General features: G+C 46.5%; 1 protein-coding gene across 1 annotated transcript; it reads left to right on the plus strand.

Annotated features, from left to right (window-relative positions):
* The first annotated feature begins 7 nt into the window (after positions 1–7).
* MRPL37 (mitochondrial ribosomal protein L37) lies at positions 8–21,350 on the plus strand. The gene is made up of 7 exons (XM_079921348.1): positions 8–407; positions 3,564–3,747; positions 3,842–3,957; positions 13,350–13,535; positions 15,873–16,030; positions 19,051–19,254; positions 21,131–21,350. Exons 1-7 carry the CDS (start codon positions 62–64, stop codon positions 21,206–21,208), a joined length of 1,272 nt encoding a protein of 423 aa, XP_079777474.1. The 5' UTR covers positions 8–61; the 3' UTR covers positions 21,209–21,350.
* The last annotated feature ends 52 nt before the right edge of the window (positions 21,351–21,402 follow it).

Raw genomic sequence — 21,402 nt, forward strand, 5'->3', positions numbered from 1 at the left:
AGGCCTTGAGCGCGGGAAGATGGCGGCGTCCAGGTGGAGGTCTTGAAGAGATCGGATCGGTATGGCGTTGGCGTCGAGGTCAGCAAGGCTGGCCCTTGCTCGCCCCGGGCGGCTCGGTCTTGGGAGCTGCGGGGCCCCAAGACGCGGGGCGTACGAGTGGGGCGTGCGCTCCACGCGGAAGCCCGAGCCTCCTCCCCCGGACAGGGTGTACGAGATTCCTGGGCTGGAGCCCATCACCTACGCGGGGAAGATGCACTTTATGCCCGGTCTGGCGCGGCCAGTCTTCCCGCCCTGGGACCCTGACTGGACGCCCCCGAAGTTCCGCCGCTTGCCCCCGCTTCACGAGCACCCGCTGTACAAAGACCAGGCCTGCTACGTCTTCCACCAGCGTTGCCGCCTCCTCGAGGGTGAGGCCCCAGGACGGGCGGGAGGGGACCTTGGTCCTCTACCCAGCACTGACCCCGACCTTCTCTGGCCTTGGGCAAGACGTTGAAACTCAGTGGGTCTCGGTTTCTCCGTCTGCAAAGTGGCCCGATATCGATTCTCATCGTCTGCGAATTGTTAGGATTAAGTGAGATGTAAAGAGCAGTATGTGTGAGGGAGTATTAGAGTTTTAGTGGCCAAGTGAAAAGATCTGGTTTCTAGGCCTAGTCCTGCCCCTCACCCTCTGTGTGATTTTGGGCAAGCGACTGAAGCTTCCTGAGCCTCCATTTCCTGTGAAATGAGTGGTTTTGACTAGGTGGTTCACATTGACCCAGCTCTTGCACCCTGGAGATGTAACTATGTTTGAGAACTAGTTGGAGGGGGATTATAGTGCAAAGAGACAACAGAAACGGTACTTAATCTGCAGGTCTATCGCCTCATTTCAGGCTAGTCAATCAAGTTAATTGGTAATTAGGATTGGTAATTGTGACAGAGGGGAAGTGATTTGCCAGTGATCTGCTTACAGGTGCACTGTGCGTTACTAGTGAAGCCAGGGCTACACCTCTGGTTTCCCAGGTCGATGTCCTTTGTCAACGGTCAGAGCTGAGATGTTTTCAGGGAAAGGATCTGGGCCTAAAATCCATCTAGTCCACTTCTGCTCCCTTTCACTCTCACTAAGAACAGGTCAAAATGACTTTAGCCAAAACCATCTGTATGTCTGGGGCAGTACCGGAAATTATGTTCCAGAGTCCCTGGAGGGGGTTGTTTATTGAGAGTCCTCTTAACCCATTTTTTCCTCCTCATTCTTCCTTAGTCCCTAAATCAGAGTGGGTTTAGGACAGGTCCTGAAAACACAAAATGGTCCAGGTAAGTGGGAGCAGAATTTTCCAGTAAGTAATTAGGAAAGAAAGAGACCTGGCAGGATTTGGGGACTAAGCCAGATAATAAATCCTAGGTTTGAAAAAAACTTGTCAACTGGCTAGCCTCTTAAGCTGCTCAAACCCACTCCTGAAAGCTGTTTTTTGGCCTTTAAATACTTCCAGTATCCTCACAGGGTGCTGTGAAGGACCTCACAAGACTTGGCACCCTTGAGTGACCCTGGTAACATTACCATGTGGATGAAATGCATTAGCTGTGTCTTAGAAGTTAAGGTTAACTTGTTTGACTAGGCTGAAAACATACCCTATGCTTTCACCATATGTAGAGAGGTTCTGTAAAGTCTGTAATAAAACTGCAAGATACAGGGCTAGAGAAGCAGATTGGGGTAATGGAGAGATCATGGGCTTTAACATAGACAGACTCAGGTTCTCCTCCCAGCCCCATCGCTTACAAGGTTTGGGACTTGAAACAAATTCCTTAGTCTCTTGAGTTTCATCTTCCATTCCATAAAATCCCATCCAACTTGTAGTTAAAGCTCCTGGCACAGAGTAGATGGTAATGTTCAGTAAATGGCAGCTCTTACATATTATTCATATACTAGTGAACCATAAATTCTTAGTATTTTATCCATTTTCAAGTTTAAGGAACAATGGCAGTGTTGGGACTAAAAGTCAGGTTACCCGACCCCCAGTCCAGGGTTCTTTCTGCTGCACCACAAAATCCAGAAGTTAACATTTCTAAATATTTGTGTTTCTGATGTCTTATGAGCCTTAAAGTGAAAAGTCTCATTACCTTTCATTTATCACCACAGAAGAAATTGTCTGAGGGTGTTTCCCTCAAAGTGTGCTAAGTTTGCTTTGATCCCAGACATAGTTTTTCAAATGAAGATATATCTCTGCGTCGAGTGATGTTTTTTCAACTGGGATGAGTAGCCTGCACCACAGCCCATCCCGCTGAGAGTAAGGGGGTTAAATTAGTTTTTAGAGACTAAGCACTCTGAATCAGATCTTTTAGTTTATTTATACTCCTTCTTTTCCTAAAAAGTATTTTGGGCATCTTACAGAAATCTTGTAGCACAGCCAGATTAAATTAAAAATAGGTGAGGGGATCAGCACAAAGGAAAAATGAAACAGTGAATACAAAAAATCCATTCTGTGAGGTTGTACTTGTCCAGGGGAGCCCCAAAGTTGACTCTCAGCTTGCTAGCAGTCAACAAATGGTACAGAGATGGGGTCTGCTGACTAGGCCCGTTGCCTGTTTCTATAAATAGCTTATTATAGTGAAACCATGCACACCTGTTTACTTATTACCTATGGCTGCTTTCGTGCTACAGTGGCAGAGCTGAGTAGTTGTGATAGAGACACTGGCCCAGAAGCTGAAAATATTTACTGTCTGGCCCTTTAAGAAAAAGTTTGACCCCTGGTATAGAGAAACATTGTGAGTTATGCAATTCACCGTGTCCAAAAGACAAAACAGTACTCTACCCAGGAAAAGCCCAACCTTCCTGTCAGAGGCCAGGGAGAAGTTCAGAAGATCTCAGGGAGGACCCTGCATAATAAATTGAGCAACATCCTCAGTATGATTCTTTTGACAAATACAGCAGTACATTTCATAGGGCTTCATACAAAAATCTGCTTATAAAATATCTTGTTACAGAATCTCAGAGTCAGATGCGAAAGATTATCTCGTGCTCCCAAACTCAGGGCTCCTCAGGTTATTCATGATCCAGAAGTTATTTCCATTATTTCCAAAAGCTCTTTCCCTTGATAGAGCAGTATGCACTTAATCCTGGGCCCATATCTATTAAATGACGTATATTTGGCAGACATGAGCTTTTCCAGTCAGGGACTAGGGTGTCGGTTAATAGAAAGGATCTAGGTTTTGAGAGGTTGGCATCTATTGATGTAGTCCTGTAACCTGGGGTCTGAATTCTGCAGGTAACAAACAAATCCTTGCCTGCAAGATTCAGCCTCATGATCTCAGCCATCTTAGTGGCTGTTTGAATTCCTCCTGAGGCAAGTACTCACTGCCTCAATCAACTGTTAACTTCTTTAGATGGTCATTCCTGAAGCTGAGTTGAAATCTGGCTCTCATAGCTTCTGCTTTTTATTTTAGTTCTGACCCCTCAGATGTCGGAACAAATCCCATCTCTCTCTCAAGGCTGCTCTTTCCCCAAAATGCTACCCGGCAGGGATAAGCATCTCTTCCTGAATGACTTTTTTTTTTTTGGTTTTGGTTTTTTGTGACTGATGACTCTAAAGGTGTAAAGCAGGCTCTGTGGCTTACCAAGACCAAGTTAATAGAAGGCCTTCCTGAGAAAGTGCTTAGCCTTGCTGACGATCCAAGGAACCACATAGAGAATCAAGATGAATGTGTTCTGAATGTGATCTTTCACGCTCGTCTCTGGCACTCTACTGAAGACATCCCCAAGAGAGAGACGTACTGGTAAGTCTCCCCCAAGTCAGTAAGGTTTCCAACTGATGGATCTTGGAGTCAGCCTGTTGCTTTACATCTCCAAATGTCTCTTCTTTTCTCCAAGCCCAGTCATTGTGGACAGTCTGATACAGCTGTGTAAATCCCAGATTCTCAAGCATCCTTCTCTGGCCAGACGGATCTGTGCCCAAAACAACATGTTATCCACCACCTGGAATCGAGGTTGGTCCTCCTGTATAGCAGAAAGCCTTTGTCTGTTCATTGTCTTTCTGCTCTTAGCCCCATCACCAGCTTATATTCCCTTCCCTGCTGCCATACCTATTCTCACTCCCATCCTTCATGGTCCAGTTTTGTGGCTCAGACATTGAAATGACATCCTCAGTGTCATTTCATTAGCCATAACCCAGCCTTTTTCTTTTTTTTTTTTTTTTTTTTTGCGGTACGCGGGCCTCTCACAGCTGTGGCCTCTCCCGTTGCGGAGCACAGGCTCCGGACGCGCAGGCTCAGCAGCCATGGCTCACGGGCCTAGCCGCTCCACGGCATGTGGGATCTTCCCGGACCGGGGCACGAACCCGTGTCCCCTGCATCGGCAGGCGGACTCTCAACCACTGTGTCACCAGGGAAGCCCCAGCCTTTTTCTTTTTTAATCATTTCTTTTCAAGACTTAATTCAAACCATATCTGTTGAGTGCCTCTCAGTGCCTAAATGTTGAAGATAAGGAAGTAATAAAACATATAGTCTGCACTCCAAAGCTCATATTCTACTGCAAGAGCCTTCTTACTCCATTCATGCTTTTCTCATTTTCCAAATCCATTTTCCACATAGCTGCTAGAATGATCTTTCTAAAGTGCAGGTTGTCTTATGTCCCCTTCCCTGTTTCAAATCCTTCATTGTCTTGCAATAGCTTGACCATTTATTGTGGTATCCAAGGCTTTCTGTGATTTGGCCACCACCTGGTCTTTCTAGTCTTATCTCCTGCTCTCCTGCTCCCACCTCCATTCCCAGTTTACACTTAGCCACTTGCAGCTTTTTGGCATCAAGCTTTGCCTTTGCATGTGCTGTACGTTCTGTCTGGAATGCTCTTTTCTTCTTTCCTCATTTGACTAAATTCTATGTGTCTGCATGACTCAGCTCAAGCCCCCTTCCCATGTGAATCCACAGGTTAGTTCTGTGCTCCTTGTGTCCATATGCCTACTTTTATCATAACACACATTATTACTATATTGTGATTATTTAACATCTGTCTGCCCCACTAAACTGAACTTCTGATGATAGAGACTGTGTCATATTCATTTTTGTCCACAGTGTCTAACAGTTCATGCCACACAAAAGGTGCTGACTGAAGGGACGGGTGAATTAATACCAAACCTCAGATGTTTTAGACAGGGATGTTCTGAGATCACAAGTTCTGTCTTTGGTGAATGCTGGAGCAGAGAAACCAGCTGTGGAGTAATTTGGGGTTTTCAGGACATCTGCTTGGTCAGGTTTCTCCAACTTGCCCTTTGAGTATGGACTTCCTGGCAAGGAGTCAGCTTTGTAGAGGTAATGGCACCACTAAGGAAGTTAGTGAACCTCATTAATAGAGGAGTACTTGTTGGCCCATTATCAAGTATTACCTCTAATTAAACTGCCCCATTTGGAGCTGTTGCTGGAGGAGGGATGTGGAGGGAATTGAATTGGAAACCACAGTAGCGTGGTCTGTGGGGAGAACCTAAAACCCAAGGTTAGGAGAGGTCCAGGCACATTTATCTTCCTTTGACATTATGTGTGAGGAAACAGGAAATACTTGAGAAAACTGTTCTTGAGGTGTGGGTATGATGTTTGCATACCCAGTAAGGGAGGACACATGCTAATTAAATGACAGTGCTGTTGGCCAAACCAGTTTTTTTTCCCCACATCTTTATTGGAGTATAAATGCTTTACAATGTTGTGTTAGTTTCTGCTGTACAACAGAGTGAATCAGCTATATGTATACATACATCCCCATATCCCCTCCCTCTTGAGCCTCCCTCCCACCCTCCCTATCCCGTCCCTCTAGGTCGTCACAAAGCATCAAGTTGATCTCCTTGTGCTATGCAGCAGCTTCCCACTAGCCATCCATTTTACATTTGGTAGTGTATACTCTCTCACTTCATCCCAGCTTCCCCTTACCCCCCACCCGTGCCCTCAAGTCCCTTCTTTTATGTCTGTGTCTTTATTCCTGCCCTGCCACTAGGTTCATCAGTACTGCTTTTTTAAATTCCATATATATGCGTTAGCATGCTGTATTTGTTTTTCTCTTTCTGACTTACTTCACTGTATGACAGATTCTGGGTCCATCCACCTCACTACAAATCACTCAATTTCATTCCTTTTTATGGCTGAGTAATATTCCATTGTATATATGTGCCACATCTTCTTTATCCATTCACCTGTTGATACACATTTAGGTTGCTTCCATGTCCTGGCTATTGTAAATAGTGCTGCAGTGAACATTGTGGTACCTGTATCTTTTTAAATTATGGTTTTCTCAGGGTATATGCCCAGTAGTGGGATTGCTGGGTCATATGGTAGTTCTATTTTTAGTTTTCTAAGGAACCTCCATACTGTTCTCCATAGTGGTTGTATCAATTTACATTCCCACCAACAGTGTGTGAGGGTTCCCTTTTCTCCACACCCTCTTCAGCATTTATTGTTTCTAGATTTTTTGATGATGGCTGTTCTGACCGGTGTGAGGTGATACCTCATTGTGGTTTTGATTTGCATTTCTCTAATGATTAGTGATGTTGAGCATCTTTTCTTGTATTTGTTGGCCATCTGTATGTCTCCTCTGGAGAAATGTCTATTTAGGTCTGCCACCTATTTTTGGATTAGGTTGTTTGTTTTTGTGATATTGAGTTGCATGAGCTGCTTGTATATTTTGGAGATTAATCATTTGTCAGTTGCTTCATTTGCAAATATTTTCTCCCATTCTGAGGGCTGCCTTTTTGTCTTGTGTATGGCTTCCTTTGCTGTGCAAAAGCTTTTAAGTTTCATTAGGTCCCATTTGTTTATTTTTGTTTTTATTTCCCTTGCTCTAGGAGGTGGGTCAAAAAGGATTTTGCTGTGATTTATGTCATGGAGTGTTCTGCCTATGTTTTCTTCTAAGAGATTTATAGTGTTTGGCCTTACATGTAGGTTTTTAATCCATTTTCAGTTTATTTTTGTTTATGGTGTTAGGGTGTGTTCTAATTTCATTCTTTTACATGTATCCATCCATTTTTCCCAGCACCACTTATTGAAGAGGCTGTCTATTCTTGCCTCCTTTGTCAAAGATAAGGTGACCATATGTGCGTGGGTTTATCTCGGCTTTCTATCCTGTTCCGTTGAGCTATATTTCTGTTTTTGTGCCAGTACCCTACTGTCTTGATTACTGTAGCTTTGTAGTATAGTCTGAAGTCAGGGAGCCTGATTCCTCCAGCTCTGTTTTTCTTTCTTAAGATTGCTTTGGCTATTTGGGGTCTTTTGTGTTTCCATACAGATTGTAAAATTTCTTGTTCTAGTTCTGTAAAAAATGCCATTCGTAATTTGATAGGGATTGCATTGAACCTGTAGATTGCTTTGGGTAGTACAGTCATTTTCACAATATTGATTCTTCCAATCCAGGAGCATGGTTTATCTCTCCATCTGTTTATGTTATCTTTGATTTCTTTCATCAGTGTTTTACAGTTTTCTGAGTACAGGTCTTTTGCCTCCTTAGGTAGGTTTTATTCCTAGGTGTTCTATTCTTTTTGTTGTGATGGTAAATAGGATTGTTTCCTTAATTTCTCTTTCTGATCTTTCATTGTTAGTGTATAGGAATGCAAGAGATTTCTGTGCATTAATTTTGTATCCTGCAACCTTACCAAATTCATTGATTAGTTCTAGTAGTTTTCTGGTGGCATCTTTAGGATTTTCTATGTGTAGCATCATGTCATCAGCAAACAGTGACAGTTTTACTTCTTTACCAATTTGTGTTCCTCTTATTTCTTTTTCTTCTCTGATTGCTGTGGCTAGGACTTCCAATACTGTGTTGAATAATAGTGGCTAGAGTGGACATCCTTATCTTGTTCCTGATTTTAGAGGAAATGCTTTCAGTTTTTTACCACTGAGAATGATGTTTGCTGTGCGTTTGCCGTATATGGCTCTTATTATGTTGAGGTAGGTTCCCTCTGTGCCCACTTTCTGGAGAGTTTTTATCATAAATGGGTGTTGAATTTTGTCAAAAGCTTTTTCTGCATCTACTGAGATGATCATATGGTTTTTATTCTTTAATTTGTTAATATGGTGTATCACATTGATTGATTTGCGTATATTGAAGAATCCTTGCATCCCTGGGATAAACCCCACTTGATCATGGTGTATGATTCTTTTAATGTGTTGTTGTATTCTGTTTTCTAGTATTTTGTTGAGGGTTTTTGAGTCTATGTTCATCAGTGATATTGGTCTATAATTTTCTTTTTTTGTGATATCTTTGTCTGGTTTTGGTATCAGGGTGATGGTGGCTTCGTAGAATGAATTTGGGAGTGTTCCTCTCTGCAATTTTTTGGAAGAGTTTGAGAAGGATAGATGTTAACTCTTCTCTAAATGTTTGATAGAATTCACCTGTGAAGCCATCTGGTCATAGACTTTTGTTTGTTGGAAGATTTTTAATTACAGTTCCAATTTCATTACCTGTGATTGGTCTGTTTATATTTTCTAATGCTTCCTGGTTCAATCTTGGAAGGTTGTACTTTTCCAAGGATTTGTCCATTTCTTCCAGGTTGTCCATTTTATTGGCATATAGTTGCTTGTAGCAGTCTCTTATGATCTTTTGTATCTCTGCAGTGTCAGTTGTAATCTGTCCTTTTTCATTTCTAATTTTATTGATTTTAGTCCTCTCCCTTTTTTTCTTGATGAGTCTGGCTAAAGGGTTATCAATTTTGTTTATCTTCTCAAAGAACCAACTTATAGTTTTATTGATCTTTGCTATGGCCGAACCAGTTTTTAGACAGATAGGATCATCAGCCTTGGTCAGTTACCATCACATTGCGCTTTGTAGTATTTGATTTGTATTTCTCAAAACCCAAGCACCACGAGGAAGGTTTGACCCCATGGAGAATCCCTAGGAGGCCATTCTCCGGGAGTCTTTCCAGATGGCATTTGGCCTCCTGTGGGGACCTCTGTGAAGGGCATCTGGACACATTCACAGCGTGCAGTCTTGCTGCTCAGTCAGATGTCAGTTCATTTCCTCATACACCTATGTGTCCCTGTGGCAAATATGCTAATCTGACTTAAGTGAGGCTTTCTGACTGGCTCTATTTTTTTTTTTACTCTGAGCTGTTGAGGGCAATCTGGCCCTCTTCCTGGATTTGGTAGCCTTTCTCCTTAGCCTGTAGTTTCAGTACTTCTCTCTCTCCATCCCTCCTTCCTACCATATCATACTCCAGTTATCTGGATTTATTTCCCTAAGCGCTGCCATGGAGCAGCATGCTCTGTGCTTTGGAACATGTTACTCCTCGTTCAGTAGAACAGTTTCCTCACTTTTCTTTGCCTGGCAAACTCTGACACAGCAGTTTTCAACCAAGGGTGGTTTTACCCTCTTGGTATTGTCTGGAGACATTTTTGTTTGTCATAACTTGAACCAGACCTGGGGCTGGTAGTGGAAGTTCTATTGGCATCTAGTGAGTAGAGGCCAGGGATGCTGCCAGATACCTACAGTGCATAGGACAGCCTCCCTCACCAAAGAATTACCTCATCCAGAATGTGAAGAGTGCCAATGTTGAGAAGCTCCGCTCTTATCCATCTTTCAAAAGCAAGTTTAAAGGCATTGCTTCCCTCAGGAAGCTTCTCAGGTATCCCAGAAGAGGTCCGTTGTCCCCACCTCTGCTCTCTCTGAGTGTGGTTCATACTCTTGTTGTACTCCCTCGCCAGCTCCGTGAAAGCAGAGAGTTACTCTCACTCATTTCTGCGTCCCCAGCTTAATGCAGGTGCCTGGGAGGGTCTGAACCCACAGCCTCTGAGCCCACAGAGATCCCCAGGCCTCAAGGCTCACTGGAAGGAGAACACAGGAAGAAGAGTGCATTGGTCAGTCCCTCTCTCAAGAAACCCGGGATTAACACCTTAACAAATGTTTTTTTTCTTTTAGGATAAAAACTATTCTTAACTAATCCTTTTTTTAAAAATTTTTAATTTTATATTGCAGTATAGTTGACTTACAGTGGTGTGTTAGTTTCAGGTGTGTATCAAAGTGATTTAGTTATACATATATCTATTCAGATTCTTTTCCCATATACGTTATTGCAGTAGGTCCTTGTTGATAATCTGTTTTTCTTTTTTTCTTTTATGGAAAGAATTGAGGGAGGCTTCCTAGAGGAGGTGATGATTGAGGTGAGGTCTTATTTATTTATTTATTTATTTATTTTTGGCTGTGTTAGGTCTTCGTTTCTGTGCGAGGACTTTCTCTAGTTGCGGTGACCGGGGGTCACTCTTCATCGTGGTGCACAGGCCTCTCACTGTTGCAGCCTCTCTTGTTGTGGAGCACAGGCTCCAGACGCACAGGCTCAGTAGTTGTGGCACACGGGCTTAGTTGCTCCGCGGCATGTGGGATCTTCCCGGACCAGGGCTCAAACCTGTGTCCCCTGCACTGGCAGGCAGATTCTCAACCACTGCACCACCAGGGAAGCCCCTGATTATCTGTTTTATATATAGTAGTGTGTATATGTTAATTCCAACCACCTAATTTATCCCTACCCCCCACCTTTCCCCTTTGGTAACCATTAGTTTGTTTCTAAGTCTGTGAGTCTGTTTCTGTTTTGTAAATAAGTTCATTTGTGTCATTTTTTTAGATTCCACATATAAGTGATATCATATGATACTTGTCTTTCTCTGACTTACTTCACTTAGTATGATAATCTCTAGGCCCATCCATCTTGCGCAAATGGCATTATTTCATTCTTTTTTATGGCTGAGTAATATTCCATTGTATATATGTACCATTATTCCATTGTATATATGTATCTTTTTTATCCATTCCTCTGTTGATGGATATTTAGGTTGCTTCCATGTCTTGGCTGTTGTAAATAGTGCTGCAGTGAACACTGGGGTGCGTGTATCTTTTCGAAGTATGATTTTCTCTGGATATATACCCAGGAGTGGGATTGCTGGATCATATGGTAGTAGCTCTATTTTTCGTTTTTTAAGGAACCTCCATACTCTTCTCCATAGTGGCTGTACCAAGTTACATTCCCATAAACAGTGTAGGAGGATTCCGTTTTCTCCACACCCTCTCCAGCATTTATTGTTTGTAGACTGTTTTTTTAATTTACTTATTGTATTTATTATTTATTTTTGGCTGCATTGGGCCCTCACTGCTGTGCGCGGGCTCCCTCTAGTTGTGGCAAGCGGGGGCTACTCTTCACTGCGGTGTACGGGCCTCTCATTGCAGTGGCCTCTCCTGTTGCCGAGCACGGCCTCCAGGAGTGTGAGCCTGAGCATTTGTGACACACGGGCTCAGTAGCTGTGGCTCGTGGGCTGCAGAGCGCAGGCTCAGCAGCTGTGGCGCATGGGTTCAGTTGCTCCGTGGCATGTGGGGTCCTCCCAGACCAGGGTTCAAACCCGTGTCCCCTGCATTGGTGGGCAGACTCTCAACCACTGTGCCACCACTCTGCAACCACTGTGTGAAGTCCCTGTTTGTAGACTTTGATGATGGCCATTCTGACTGGCGTGAGGTGATACCTCTTAATAGTTTTGATTTGCATTTCTCTAATAATTAGTGATGTTGAGTATCTTTTCATGTGCTTTTTGGCCATCTGTATGTCTTCTTTGGAGAAATGTCTATTTAGATCTTCCCATTTTTGATTGGGTTTTTTTTCCGATATTGAGCTGCATGAGCTGTTTGTATATTTTGGAGATTAATCCCTTGCCAGTCGCATCGTTTGCAAATACTTTTTCCCATTCTGTGTGTTGTCTTTTTGCTTTGTTTATGGTTTCCTTTACTGTGCAAAAGCTTTTAAGTTCGATTAGTTTCCAATTTGTTTGTTTTGTTTTTATTTTCATTACTCTAGGAGGTGGATCAAAAAAGATATTGCTGCAATTTATGTCAGAGTGTTCTACCTATGTTTTCCTCTAAGAGTTTTATAGTATCCATTCTTACATGTCGGCTTGTGCAGGCTTCCTCGTGGGAGGGACTGGTGCTCGCCCACTGGTGGGTGTCGCTGGGTCTTGTCCCTCTGGCGGGCAGGGCTGTGTCAAGGGTGTGTTTAGAGGGGGCTGTGGGCTGAGGAAGACTTTAAGCAGCCTGTGTGCTGATGGGCGGGGCTGTGTTCCCGCCCTGTTGGTTGTTTGACTGGAGCCATCCCTGTCCTGGAGCCTGTGGGCTGTTGGGTGGGGTCAGGTCTTGGCATCAAAATGGTGGCCTCCAGGACAGTTCACGCCAATGAGTACTCTCCAGTACCTCTGCCACCAGTGTCCTTGACCCCGCTGTGAGCCACAGCTGCCCCCCGCCCCCCCCCCCGCACTTCCCCAGGAGACCCTCCAAGATCAGCAGGTAGGTCTGGCCCAGGCTCCTATGAGGTCAGTGCTTTTTCCCCTGGGTCCTGGTGCACACAAGACCCTGTGTCCGCCTTCCAAGAGTGGCATTTCTTTTTCTCCCAGTCCTGTCGAGTTCCTGCAATCAAGCCCACTGCCCTTCAAAGCCAAATGCTCTGGGGATTCCTCCTCCTGATGCCAGACCCCCAGACTGAAGAGCCTTTTGTGGGGCTCAGAACTCTCACTCCTGTGGGAGAACCTCTGTGATGTAATTATTTTCCAGTCTGTGAGTTGCCCACTCAGTGGATGTGGGATTTAATTGTATTTCGAATGCACCCCTCCAACCATCTTGTTGTGGCTTCTTCTTTGTCTTTAGAAGTAGAATATCTTTTTTGGTAGGTTCCAGTCCTTTTTTGTCGATGGTTGTTCAGCAGTTAGTTGTTTGTTTTGTGTGTGTGTGTGTGTGTGTGGTATGCGGGCCTCTCACTGTTGCGGCCTCTCTCGTTGTGGAGCACAGGCTCCGGACGCGCAGGCTCAGTGGCCATGGCTCACGGGCCCAGCCGCCCCGCGGCATGTGGGATCCTCCCGGACCGGGGCACGAACCCGTGTCCCCTGCACCGGCAGGCGGACTCTCAACCACTGCGCCCCCAGGGAAGCCCAACAGTTAGTTGTTTTGGTGTTTTTGTGAGAGGAGGTGAGCTCAGGTCCTTCTCCTCCACCATCTTGTTCTCATGTCCCCTTCTAGTCTTTAGAATGAAGATCACTAGATTAGGAATGATGTGACCTTCATTTCAACTCCAGTCCTGTTACATGCTTGTTCTGTGACTTCAGCCAGGCCACTCAGTCCTTTGGATCTGATGTTCCCTTGTCTACTCCAAGGCCCAGCAGAGGCAGAGGCAGAGGATGGCACCCAGACATCAAGTGAAGGAGGCTCACCTGCTTACATGATAAGCGCAAGGATGAATTTCCAAAGTTCTGTTTTCTGTGATGAGGCAGATCAGATAGTAAAGCTGTGAAAGACTTGAGGAGCATGGCAGGATGAAAGCTTTAGACTTTGCCTAGCTAAGGCTTTAGACCAGGTTAGACTAATCGTTTTTCTCCCCCTTTAGAGTCTACTCTTATTCAGGTCCATGGTTCCAGTGGAGCCCAACTGAATGCCAAGGATCCTCTGCCCCCCATAGCCTCCCAAGAGGAAGTAGAAGCTACTAAGAATCATGTTCTTGAGACCTTCTATCCCATATCTCCCACTGTGGGTCTTCAGGAATGCAATGTTTATGATGTGAACGATGACACAGGTAAGTATCAAAGCCTTTGACTTTAGGCAGTGTGCAGATGAGGGACAAGCTTTCTCCAAAGAGAAAGGAAACACTGAGTACTTAGTATCTGCTAGGCACCTCATGTGCATTTTCTCCTAAGAGCCGTGTAGCAGCCCTGTGAGATAGGTACCAGTAAACCCCATTTTATAGGCAAGGAAACTGAGACTCAGGGAGGTTTGGATTGGCTCAAAGGCTGACTTTACTTTTGACCCCTGAGAAGTAATTCTGTTACATCAGTTGTAATGGGTAGCTTGAGGGGCTTTTGACCAGGCATCAGGTGTTTCCTTTATTCATAGTTCCCTTGAAAGGCACCCCCTCTCTGTGTACCCTGTAAACTCTGCCAACCTCCTGCTAGGATGGAGGAAGCCCCACAGTCCTTGAATGAGGCTCTTCATCCCACCTCCGTCAAACAAAGCACCACCACCTCCCCAGCGAGCCAAGGCAGAAACTAGGGAGTCAGGCTGCGCAGGCCTGCAGTTCCTGCCATCCACTCAGTCATTAAGGTAGCACCTTTCTCCTTAACCTCTCTCCATTTCCACAGCTACACCTCAGTCAGTCCCTACTGTCTCTCATCCAGCCTATTACCACAACCTCTCGACAGGTTAGTCTGACCCAGGCTGTTTTCCTCTCTGGTCCCTCTAGTTCACAGTTCCAGAGTAGCCTTTTGTTTGTTTGTTTTATAAATTTATTTATTTATTTTTGGCTGCATTGAGTCTTCGTTGCTGCACGCGGGCTTTCTCTAGTTGTGGAGAGTGGGGGCTACTCTTCGTTGCAGTGGCTTCTCTTGTTGCAGAGCACGGGCACTAGGGCGTGTGGGCTTCAGTAGTTGTGGCACACAGGCTCAGTAGTTGTGGCTTGCAGGCTCTAGAGCGCAGGCTCAGTAGTTGTGGCTCACGGGCTTAGTTGCTCCGTGGCATGTGGGATCTTCCCGGACCAGGGATCGAACCCGTGTCTCCCCTGCATTGGCAGGCGGATTCTCAACCACTGTGCCACCAGGGAAGCCCCAGAGTAGTCTTTATAGAACACAGATTTAATTCCGTTGCTCTCCATGCCCACCTCCCCATTGCCTGTTGGATAAAGTTTGAACTCCTTAGCTTATCACATGAAGGCCTTCACATCTGACCTCTGTGCCTCTCTCCAGCCTCATCTTTGTCTCCTCCCCCACAAGCCCCCTGTATTCCAACTGTGGCTTTTCTCACCACCATTCTTTGGCACTTCCTTTTCCCTCTGCCTGCACTTTTGACCATTCACCTCTTTTTGTCTTCGTTTAATGACTACTCATCTGTCACAATTCATCTTAGGACTCACTTCTTCCCAGAAATGCTCTGCAACCTCGCAGTCTGGTCCGGGGCCTTTCGTCTGTCCTCACACAGCCCCCTGGCTTCCCTCGTGTCTTGACATGTCCCTCTGTGTGGGTGTGATCAGTTTTCCTGTCTGTCTCCCCTCTAGACTTGGTGAGCCCCTCAAAGGCAGTGCAGGCACCACGTGGGCTCTGTTCCTGGTTCCTGTGTTAGAGCTTGGCAGAGAGTGAGTGCTGAGTGTTGGGTACTCACACGTGCGGAGGAACTGAGGCAGACAGGAAAGTCATGTCTCTTTTTCTTAAGTAGTGCTCTCCTCTGGGATTTTCAGAGCCCACACTTTCCCAGCCTCTTTCTGCCCCTGTTTCACCCACTTTCGCTAATCCAGGTCAGTCATTCTAGAAGCCCCCAGCCTCCGAGGGTTTGCTCATGGCCATGTAGGGGAAGCAGTGGTGACCTGGCAGGGTTGTGGGTGAGATGAACAAGTGCTGAACTTTGATGCTCAGCATAGTGTTGTGAGGTATGAGGCAAGTCATTTGTTACTAATAATCAAGTATTGAATTTTGCAAGTGTTGTGCTTTTTAAAAAAATAATTACCATAGATTTCAGGTTATCCTTCTAATATCACTGTCATCTGTGTGCTTGAATGAGCGAGAAAGGGGTGGAGTTAGAGCTAGCCTGCAAGAATCACCTGGAACAGGTTGGCAAACATTTTCTGTAAAGAACCAAATGGTATTTTAGGTTTTGCAAGCCACGTATGGTCTCTGCCACAGCTACGTAATAGACATATGTAAATGAGTGGGTGTGGGTGTGCTCCAGTAAAAATTTTATTTTCAAAAACGGGCCAGATTAGGCCGGCAGGTTGACATTTGCCCGCCCCTGAGCTATAGTGATAATATCTACCTCTACTGAGTCTCTGTCGTGCCTGGCACTAAGCTGAGGTCGGGTGACTTTCCTGAGGCTTTGGGGCAGGCTGATTAATCTTTTCTACCCCTCTACATGATGGCATGTCTTGCAGGATTCCGGGAGGGTTATCCTTACCCATATCCCCATACCTTGTATTTGCTGGAGTCAGCCAATTTACGACCACACCGCTTTCAACCAGATCAGCTGCGGGCCAAGATGATCCTGTTTGCCTTTGGCAATGCCCTGGCTCAGGCTCGGCTCCTCTATGGGGTACGTATGTGGAGAAGACCACCGAGCTGCCTTACATTGTGTTGGTTTCCTGCCTTACACTACTCAAAGGAAAGGGGGCATGGAGGGATTTATTTTTTTGCTTGACTGAGGAGTTTTAGGGAGAGGCACTTCCACTCACCCTACAGAGATGAGCTGCCATCTGCTGGGGGCCTACGATGTGCTTGTCTTTAACATAAGATGCCTCATTTTTTGTATCACAATAACCCACAAAGTTTCATTGCGATCTCCATTTTTCAGATTATGCCTCTGAATCCCAGGGAGGCTTGTCCAGAATTACACAGCAGTAAGTGGTGGAGAAAGGATTGGGACTAGGTAGACCCAACTCCTAAGGCTTCAGCTGTCTGCTCCAGCACACTGCCTCTGTTCTGTACTGTTGGAGCCCAGAGCACAAGGCTCTATCGGGCAGGCAGGAGGAAGTGAAGCAGGAGATGGCCCTGCCCGCCCACTCAGGACAGGTTCTGAGGACCCAAGATACCACTTGGATGGTAGCCCTTAGATTCTAAGAGGAGGTCTCAGGGACCTAGATGTTATAGAATGCAGACTGAGTGGTTGTCACACAGTGCTGTCCCATGATTGGAGGAAAGCCTGGCGGGGGAGCAAAGGCCTCCAGGAAGGGGATGACTTTTTGTGTGTGTGTTGTGGGGCGAGAGGGGAGGGATGATGTTGAGGGCTGCTGTCGGGCTCCCAGGTATTGGTTAGAGCCTAAGGCCCTCCTGGAGGAGTGATGAACTTCAGAATGTTCTGTTTCCCATCTTACTTGGTCTCAGTGGGGTTGGTACAGTGTGGTTAGCCTAATGCGATAGAGAGTAGTATGGACCTTGCCTGTGTTGAGCATCTGCTACGTGCCAAACATTTAGTTAGGGCTCTTTACAGCAGTGGTTCTCAAAATATGGTCGTGGGTTAGCAGCATGAACATCATCTGGGGACTTGCTGGAAATGCAGCTTCTCAGACCCATCCCAGACATCCTGCATCAGAAGCTCTGGGGGTGGGGCCTGGCAGTCTCTTTTAACAAGCCCTCCAGGTGATGCTGGTACAAGCTCAGATTTGAAAACCACTCCACTAAAATTTGAGAACCATTATTTAATCCTTGTAGCAACCCCCCACCCCGTGGCAGATACTATTAGCTTCATTTTAGAGATGAAGAAACTGAAGCTCAGGGAGGCTCAGTAACTTCCCCAAGGTCACACAGCTAAGAGATTAGCAGCTGTCACATCTTTATGTGACCTTCTTGTGTCTTTCCAGTCTTTGGGAGGTTATCTTAATTCCCATTCTCTGACATACTTTCTGAAGGCTCTGGAAGGTTTGGTAACTTGCCCAGGATCCCACAGCTAATGAGTAGGGAAGCAAGCATTGGAGCCCTGATCTTTCCAGCCTCGGAGGACATGCTGCCTCCTGACTCTGGGCAAGGATAGGGAGGCAGAGATAGTCACATGCCAGGTTCCAGGCCTGCAGGCTCATTGTAGCTTCTGTGCCAGCAGAGCATGGGTAGCATTGCTGTCACTAATTGCCACCCAGTTGGGTAGGAGAGGAGGCCTCCCCCAACCCCTCCAGGTACAAATTATTCCTGGGGATGTGAAGTTGAGCAATTACGGGAAGAGCCTCTGTGTAAAAGGTAAAATTGCTGAGAAATTTATGTACTACCTGCAGTTTTATTGATCTGTAGAGGGAGATAAGAGTCAATACAGAATTCTCAGCTAACACTTAGAGGTACTTTTCTTTTTTATTTCTCATGCAGCTAAAAACAGGTATTTCTAAGGCCAACAGTCCCAGTGTGGCCTACACTGAGGTCTGACATTAGCTATTCCTAATGTCAGATTCAGCCCTGGAGCAATGAATGTAGGCAGCATCTTTGAATCAAGGATGCTTTGCTTCATGGGGCCTGCCTATTGAATCTTTGTCCAGTGGATAGCAGTCACCACACTGGATTCCTGCAGGCTCAGTAGGGTGAACATACGATTTGTCATCCAGACTGGTATGCTTTTGAGAATGGCAGAGGAGCTACTATCAGATACAATGGGACACTAGGTGTAGACCAGAACAGTAAGATTCCAAGTGATTTAATAGCCTGGGGTCTGATCCTGGGTAACCTTGAGCAAATTATACCACCTCTCTGAACCTCAGGTTCCTCATCTGTTAAGTGGGTATATACCACTGGATTTTTGAGATTAGAGGTGACTTTATATAAAACTGGTGTGATACCTGGTACATGAGAGGCCTTCAGTAAATGGTTGCTAGTAGTATTACTGTTACCAAGTGGCACTAATTGAAAGAGGTGATTGCTGACTGGTGGAATCCTGGGGCCGACACAGCTGGAGTGGACACTCAGGAATCTGACACATACTCAGAGTTGCACTGAGGGGCTGAAGCTCGGGTGAGGTGCCTGCCAGTGGGCTTAGGGCATTCCAGATGCCCAGCGCTGAGGAGTAGAGTAAGGCAGATGGAAAGTGTGACTGGTCTAGCACCAGCCATTGTAGGTGCTGATGCCACACATCGTTGTGACTTCAGATGAGTCACTGCCTCACCCCGTCTGTTTCCTCAACTGTCAAATGGAGTGAGAACTGAATGAGATTATATATATTATGTGAATTGACCCTCCAGGTTAACATTTGATAGACGTCACTGTTGTCACCATCAGGTTACGGCCATGAGTTTGAGGGGTTCGCCGTCATTAACCTCCCAGCTCATCCTTCTGTGCAGCTTGCCTGGCAATCACCTCTCAGTGGCAGGAATTAGTACTTTAATGTGCTCAAGTTGAAGAGCAGGTACCCCGGGGCCACGAGGCATCTGAGGCCAGGCAGAGCCAGGCTGGGTGCGGGCGAGAAGGCCTGGCCCTGGACAGTGCCCTCAACTCCGCATTCTCTTTTCAGTGTCCTGCGGGGGGAACCACTAAAGAGGGGTGGGTTTATTTCAAAGACCAGAACTAGAAATTGCCTGGTTTGTGCTGCTCCTTTCACCCCACCATTTCTGATTTGATTTACTTGTCCTCTTTTCCTCTTAGAACGACACTAAGGTTTTGGAGCAGCCAGTAGTCGTGCAAAGTGTGGGCACTGATGGACGTGTCTTCCAGTTCCTGGTGCTACAGCTGAACACCACAGATCTGGCCTCTGATGAGGGTGTCAAGAATCTAGTCTGGATAGACTCGGATCAGCTCCTCTATGAGCATTTTTGGTGTCTCCCGGTGGTCAGAAGGAAGGCAGTTGTGGTAAGTCCAGCCGCCTCTGGCCTGGTGATGGGCCCAGGGCCAGGACTCACCCTCCCCAGAGTGAGCCTGGCTTGGGGTTGACGGGATGCTTGTGAGTGGGGCCCCGGCTTTAGGGTCTTCATGCTCAGGACCTCTGCCTGGAGGGATACTTCAGCCCTGCCCATTACCTAAAACAGTGCCTTCCACCCTGGGCCCCAGCCCGCTCTTCACCTCACCTCCCGTGCTCCCCAGTGCCCACCATGCCCAGCTCCTTGTAGCTGTCCAGTACGCGCCGCTGCCTGAGTAGCTCAGGATCCCAGTAGGTGCTGTTCCCTTTACAGAGGAGGCTGCTTCCTTCTTGCTCCCTCCTCCCTCTCCCCCACCCAACCTCCCCCATTTCTCTGTCATCTGCTTGTCCTCTAATTGTCATTCCAGGTTTAGCATAAAGACCCACCATCCCAATCCCAGCCTTGCTTAAGTACCTTGGATGGGTTCCCATAGCCCCTGGGTCCCCCCAATCACAGCGCAGTCACGCTGCTGTTCTATAGTTATCTGTTTATGTGTTCTTCTCCTCTGCTAAACCGAGCACTGATTTCCTCAAAGGCTGAGTCCATGAATGATGCGTTCATTTCATTCCTCCATGGCGTTGTCGCTCACTGCTGCACCTTCAGTGCTCAGCTGACAGAGAGCAGGCCTGTGTTCTGTGTAGTGGGCAGTGGCAGTATCTAAATAGCATCATAATGTAGTATCAGGCAGTGATAAGCACTCTGAAGAGACAAAACAGGACTGGGGGATGAGACAGAACAGAGTGGGGTGCTGCTGGATCTGTGGCTGCCGAGCCATGTCCCACACAGGGCCTCAGTAGATTTGTTGAAATGTAGTTGTTGAGCCTTTGAACATTATCTGTATGTTAGTGGAATGATGAGTTCTCCAGTGTCTGTCAGTATTGTCTACCCTTGAAATGCCTACTGGTCTGGTCCCTTCTCTTTGGCCCCAGACACCATTCATTGTCCCTCACCTGTGCGGCCACACCAGCCTCCTCCGCGTCCCTCTGCTCTTAGTTGTGCTCTCCCTCTCCCCTTCACGTCTTCAGGTCCTCTTCTTTCAGCCTCTTCCTTCCAAAGTAGTGGCTTAGTGCCAGGCCTGTGCTGGTGTGGTCACGTGACTCCTCCTTACCTGTCTCTTCCCGCACCCACCCCACCTCCACCATCACGGACCCTGGGCTCCAGCCTCACCCTAGCTCTTCCCACCTTCATTTGTGCCTCCGGACCAGTGCATATACTGGCCTCTTTGAAGTCTCCTTTTTTCTTTCTGGCCCATTCTGTTGTACTTGCCCTTTAAGACTCATTCATACATGCTCTCTTCCATGTATGGAAGTCAATGTGTTAGTTATTTTCTCCCCTGTTTTCTTAGCATCTTTTTCCTACTTCAATTATGAGGCCCATCACCTTGTATTATCACTATTGCAAACCTGGCTGGAAGCTCCTTGAAGGTGGGAGCCAGATTCAAGTCATTATTGGGTTTCCAGCACTGGGCACAGCTCTGATACAGAGAAGGTGCCTGATAAATGTGTGTGGAAGGAGTGAGGGATTATTGTCCCTGGCAATTAAAAGGGGCAACAGAACATTTGTTTGTGGTGGTTGAGGTGAGCAGGATTAGGGATCAGGGCAATGTCAACAGACGATTTGGCTGAAAGGTTCTGGGATGCTTTGTATCCTCCTCGCTAGTCCAGCGCCCCCGGCATCTCTTGGCAGCAGCTCCCCAGCGCTCCTCCTTGGTCGTGAGAGAAAGAAACAGTTATTATCCAGGCACTTAGGATTTGCATGAAACCTACCTTTGTTTTAATTGCTGCCATTAAACCTAGTAGCAGGATCCTAATGGGCTGTGTTCTTTCCAGGAACCTGTTGGGCCGACTGGTTTCCAGCCAGAGACATTCAGGAAGTTTTTAGCTCTGTATTTGCACGGTGCTGTGTGAGTCAAGGACCGTTCTGAGGCCTGGAGCTCCCTGTACCCCTCTCCCCCTGAGGGTCCTGCGGCCTGGGTGGTGCCTGGGGCCTGCTCGGAGCCCAGTGCTCCTCTGGCTGGTGGTCTCACTGACAATAAAGAGCCTTCTGGTGCACTGGAGCCTGTGCTTGTTGTGGGGGTGCCATCGGGGGGGGGCACCCACAG

The sequence above is a fragment of the Stenella coeruleoalba genome (assembly GCF_951394435.1).
Source record: "Stenella coeruleoalba genome assembly, chromosome: 1".
Lineage (NCBI taxonomy): Eukaryota > Metazoa > Chordata > Mammalia > Artiodactyla > Delphinidae > Stenella > Stenella coeruleoalba.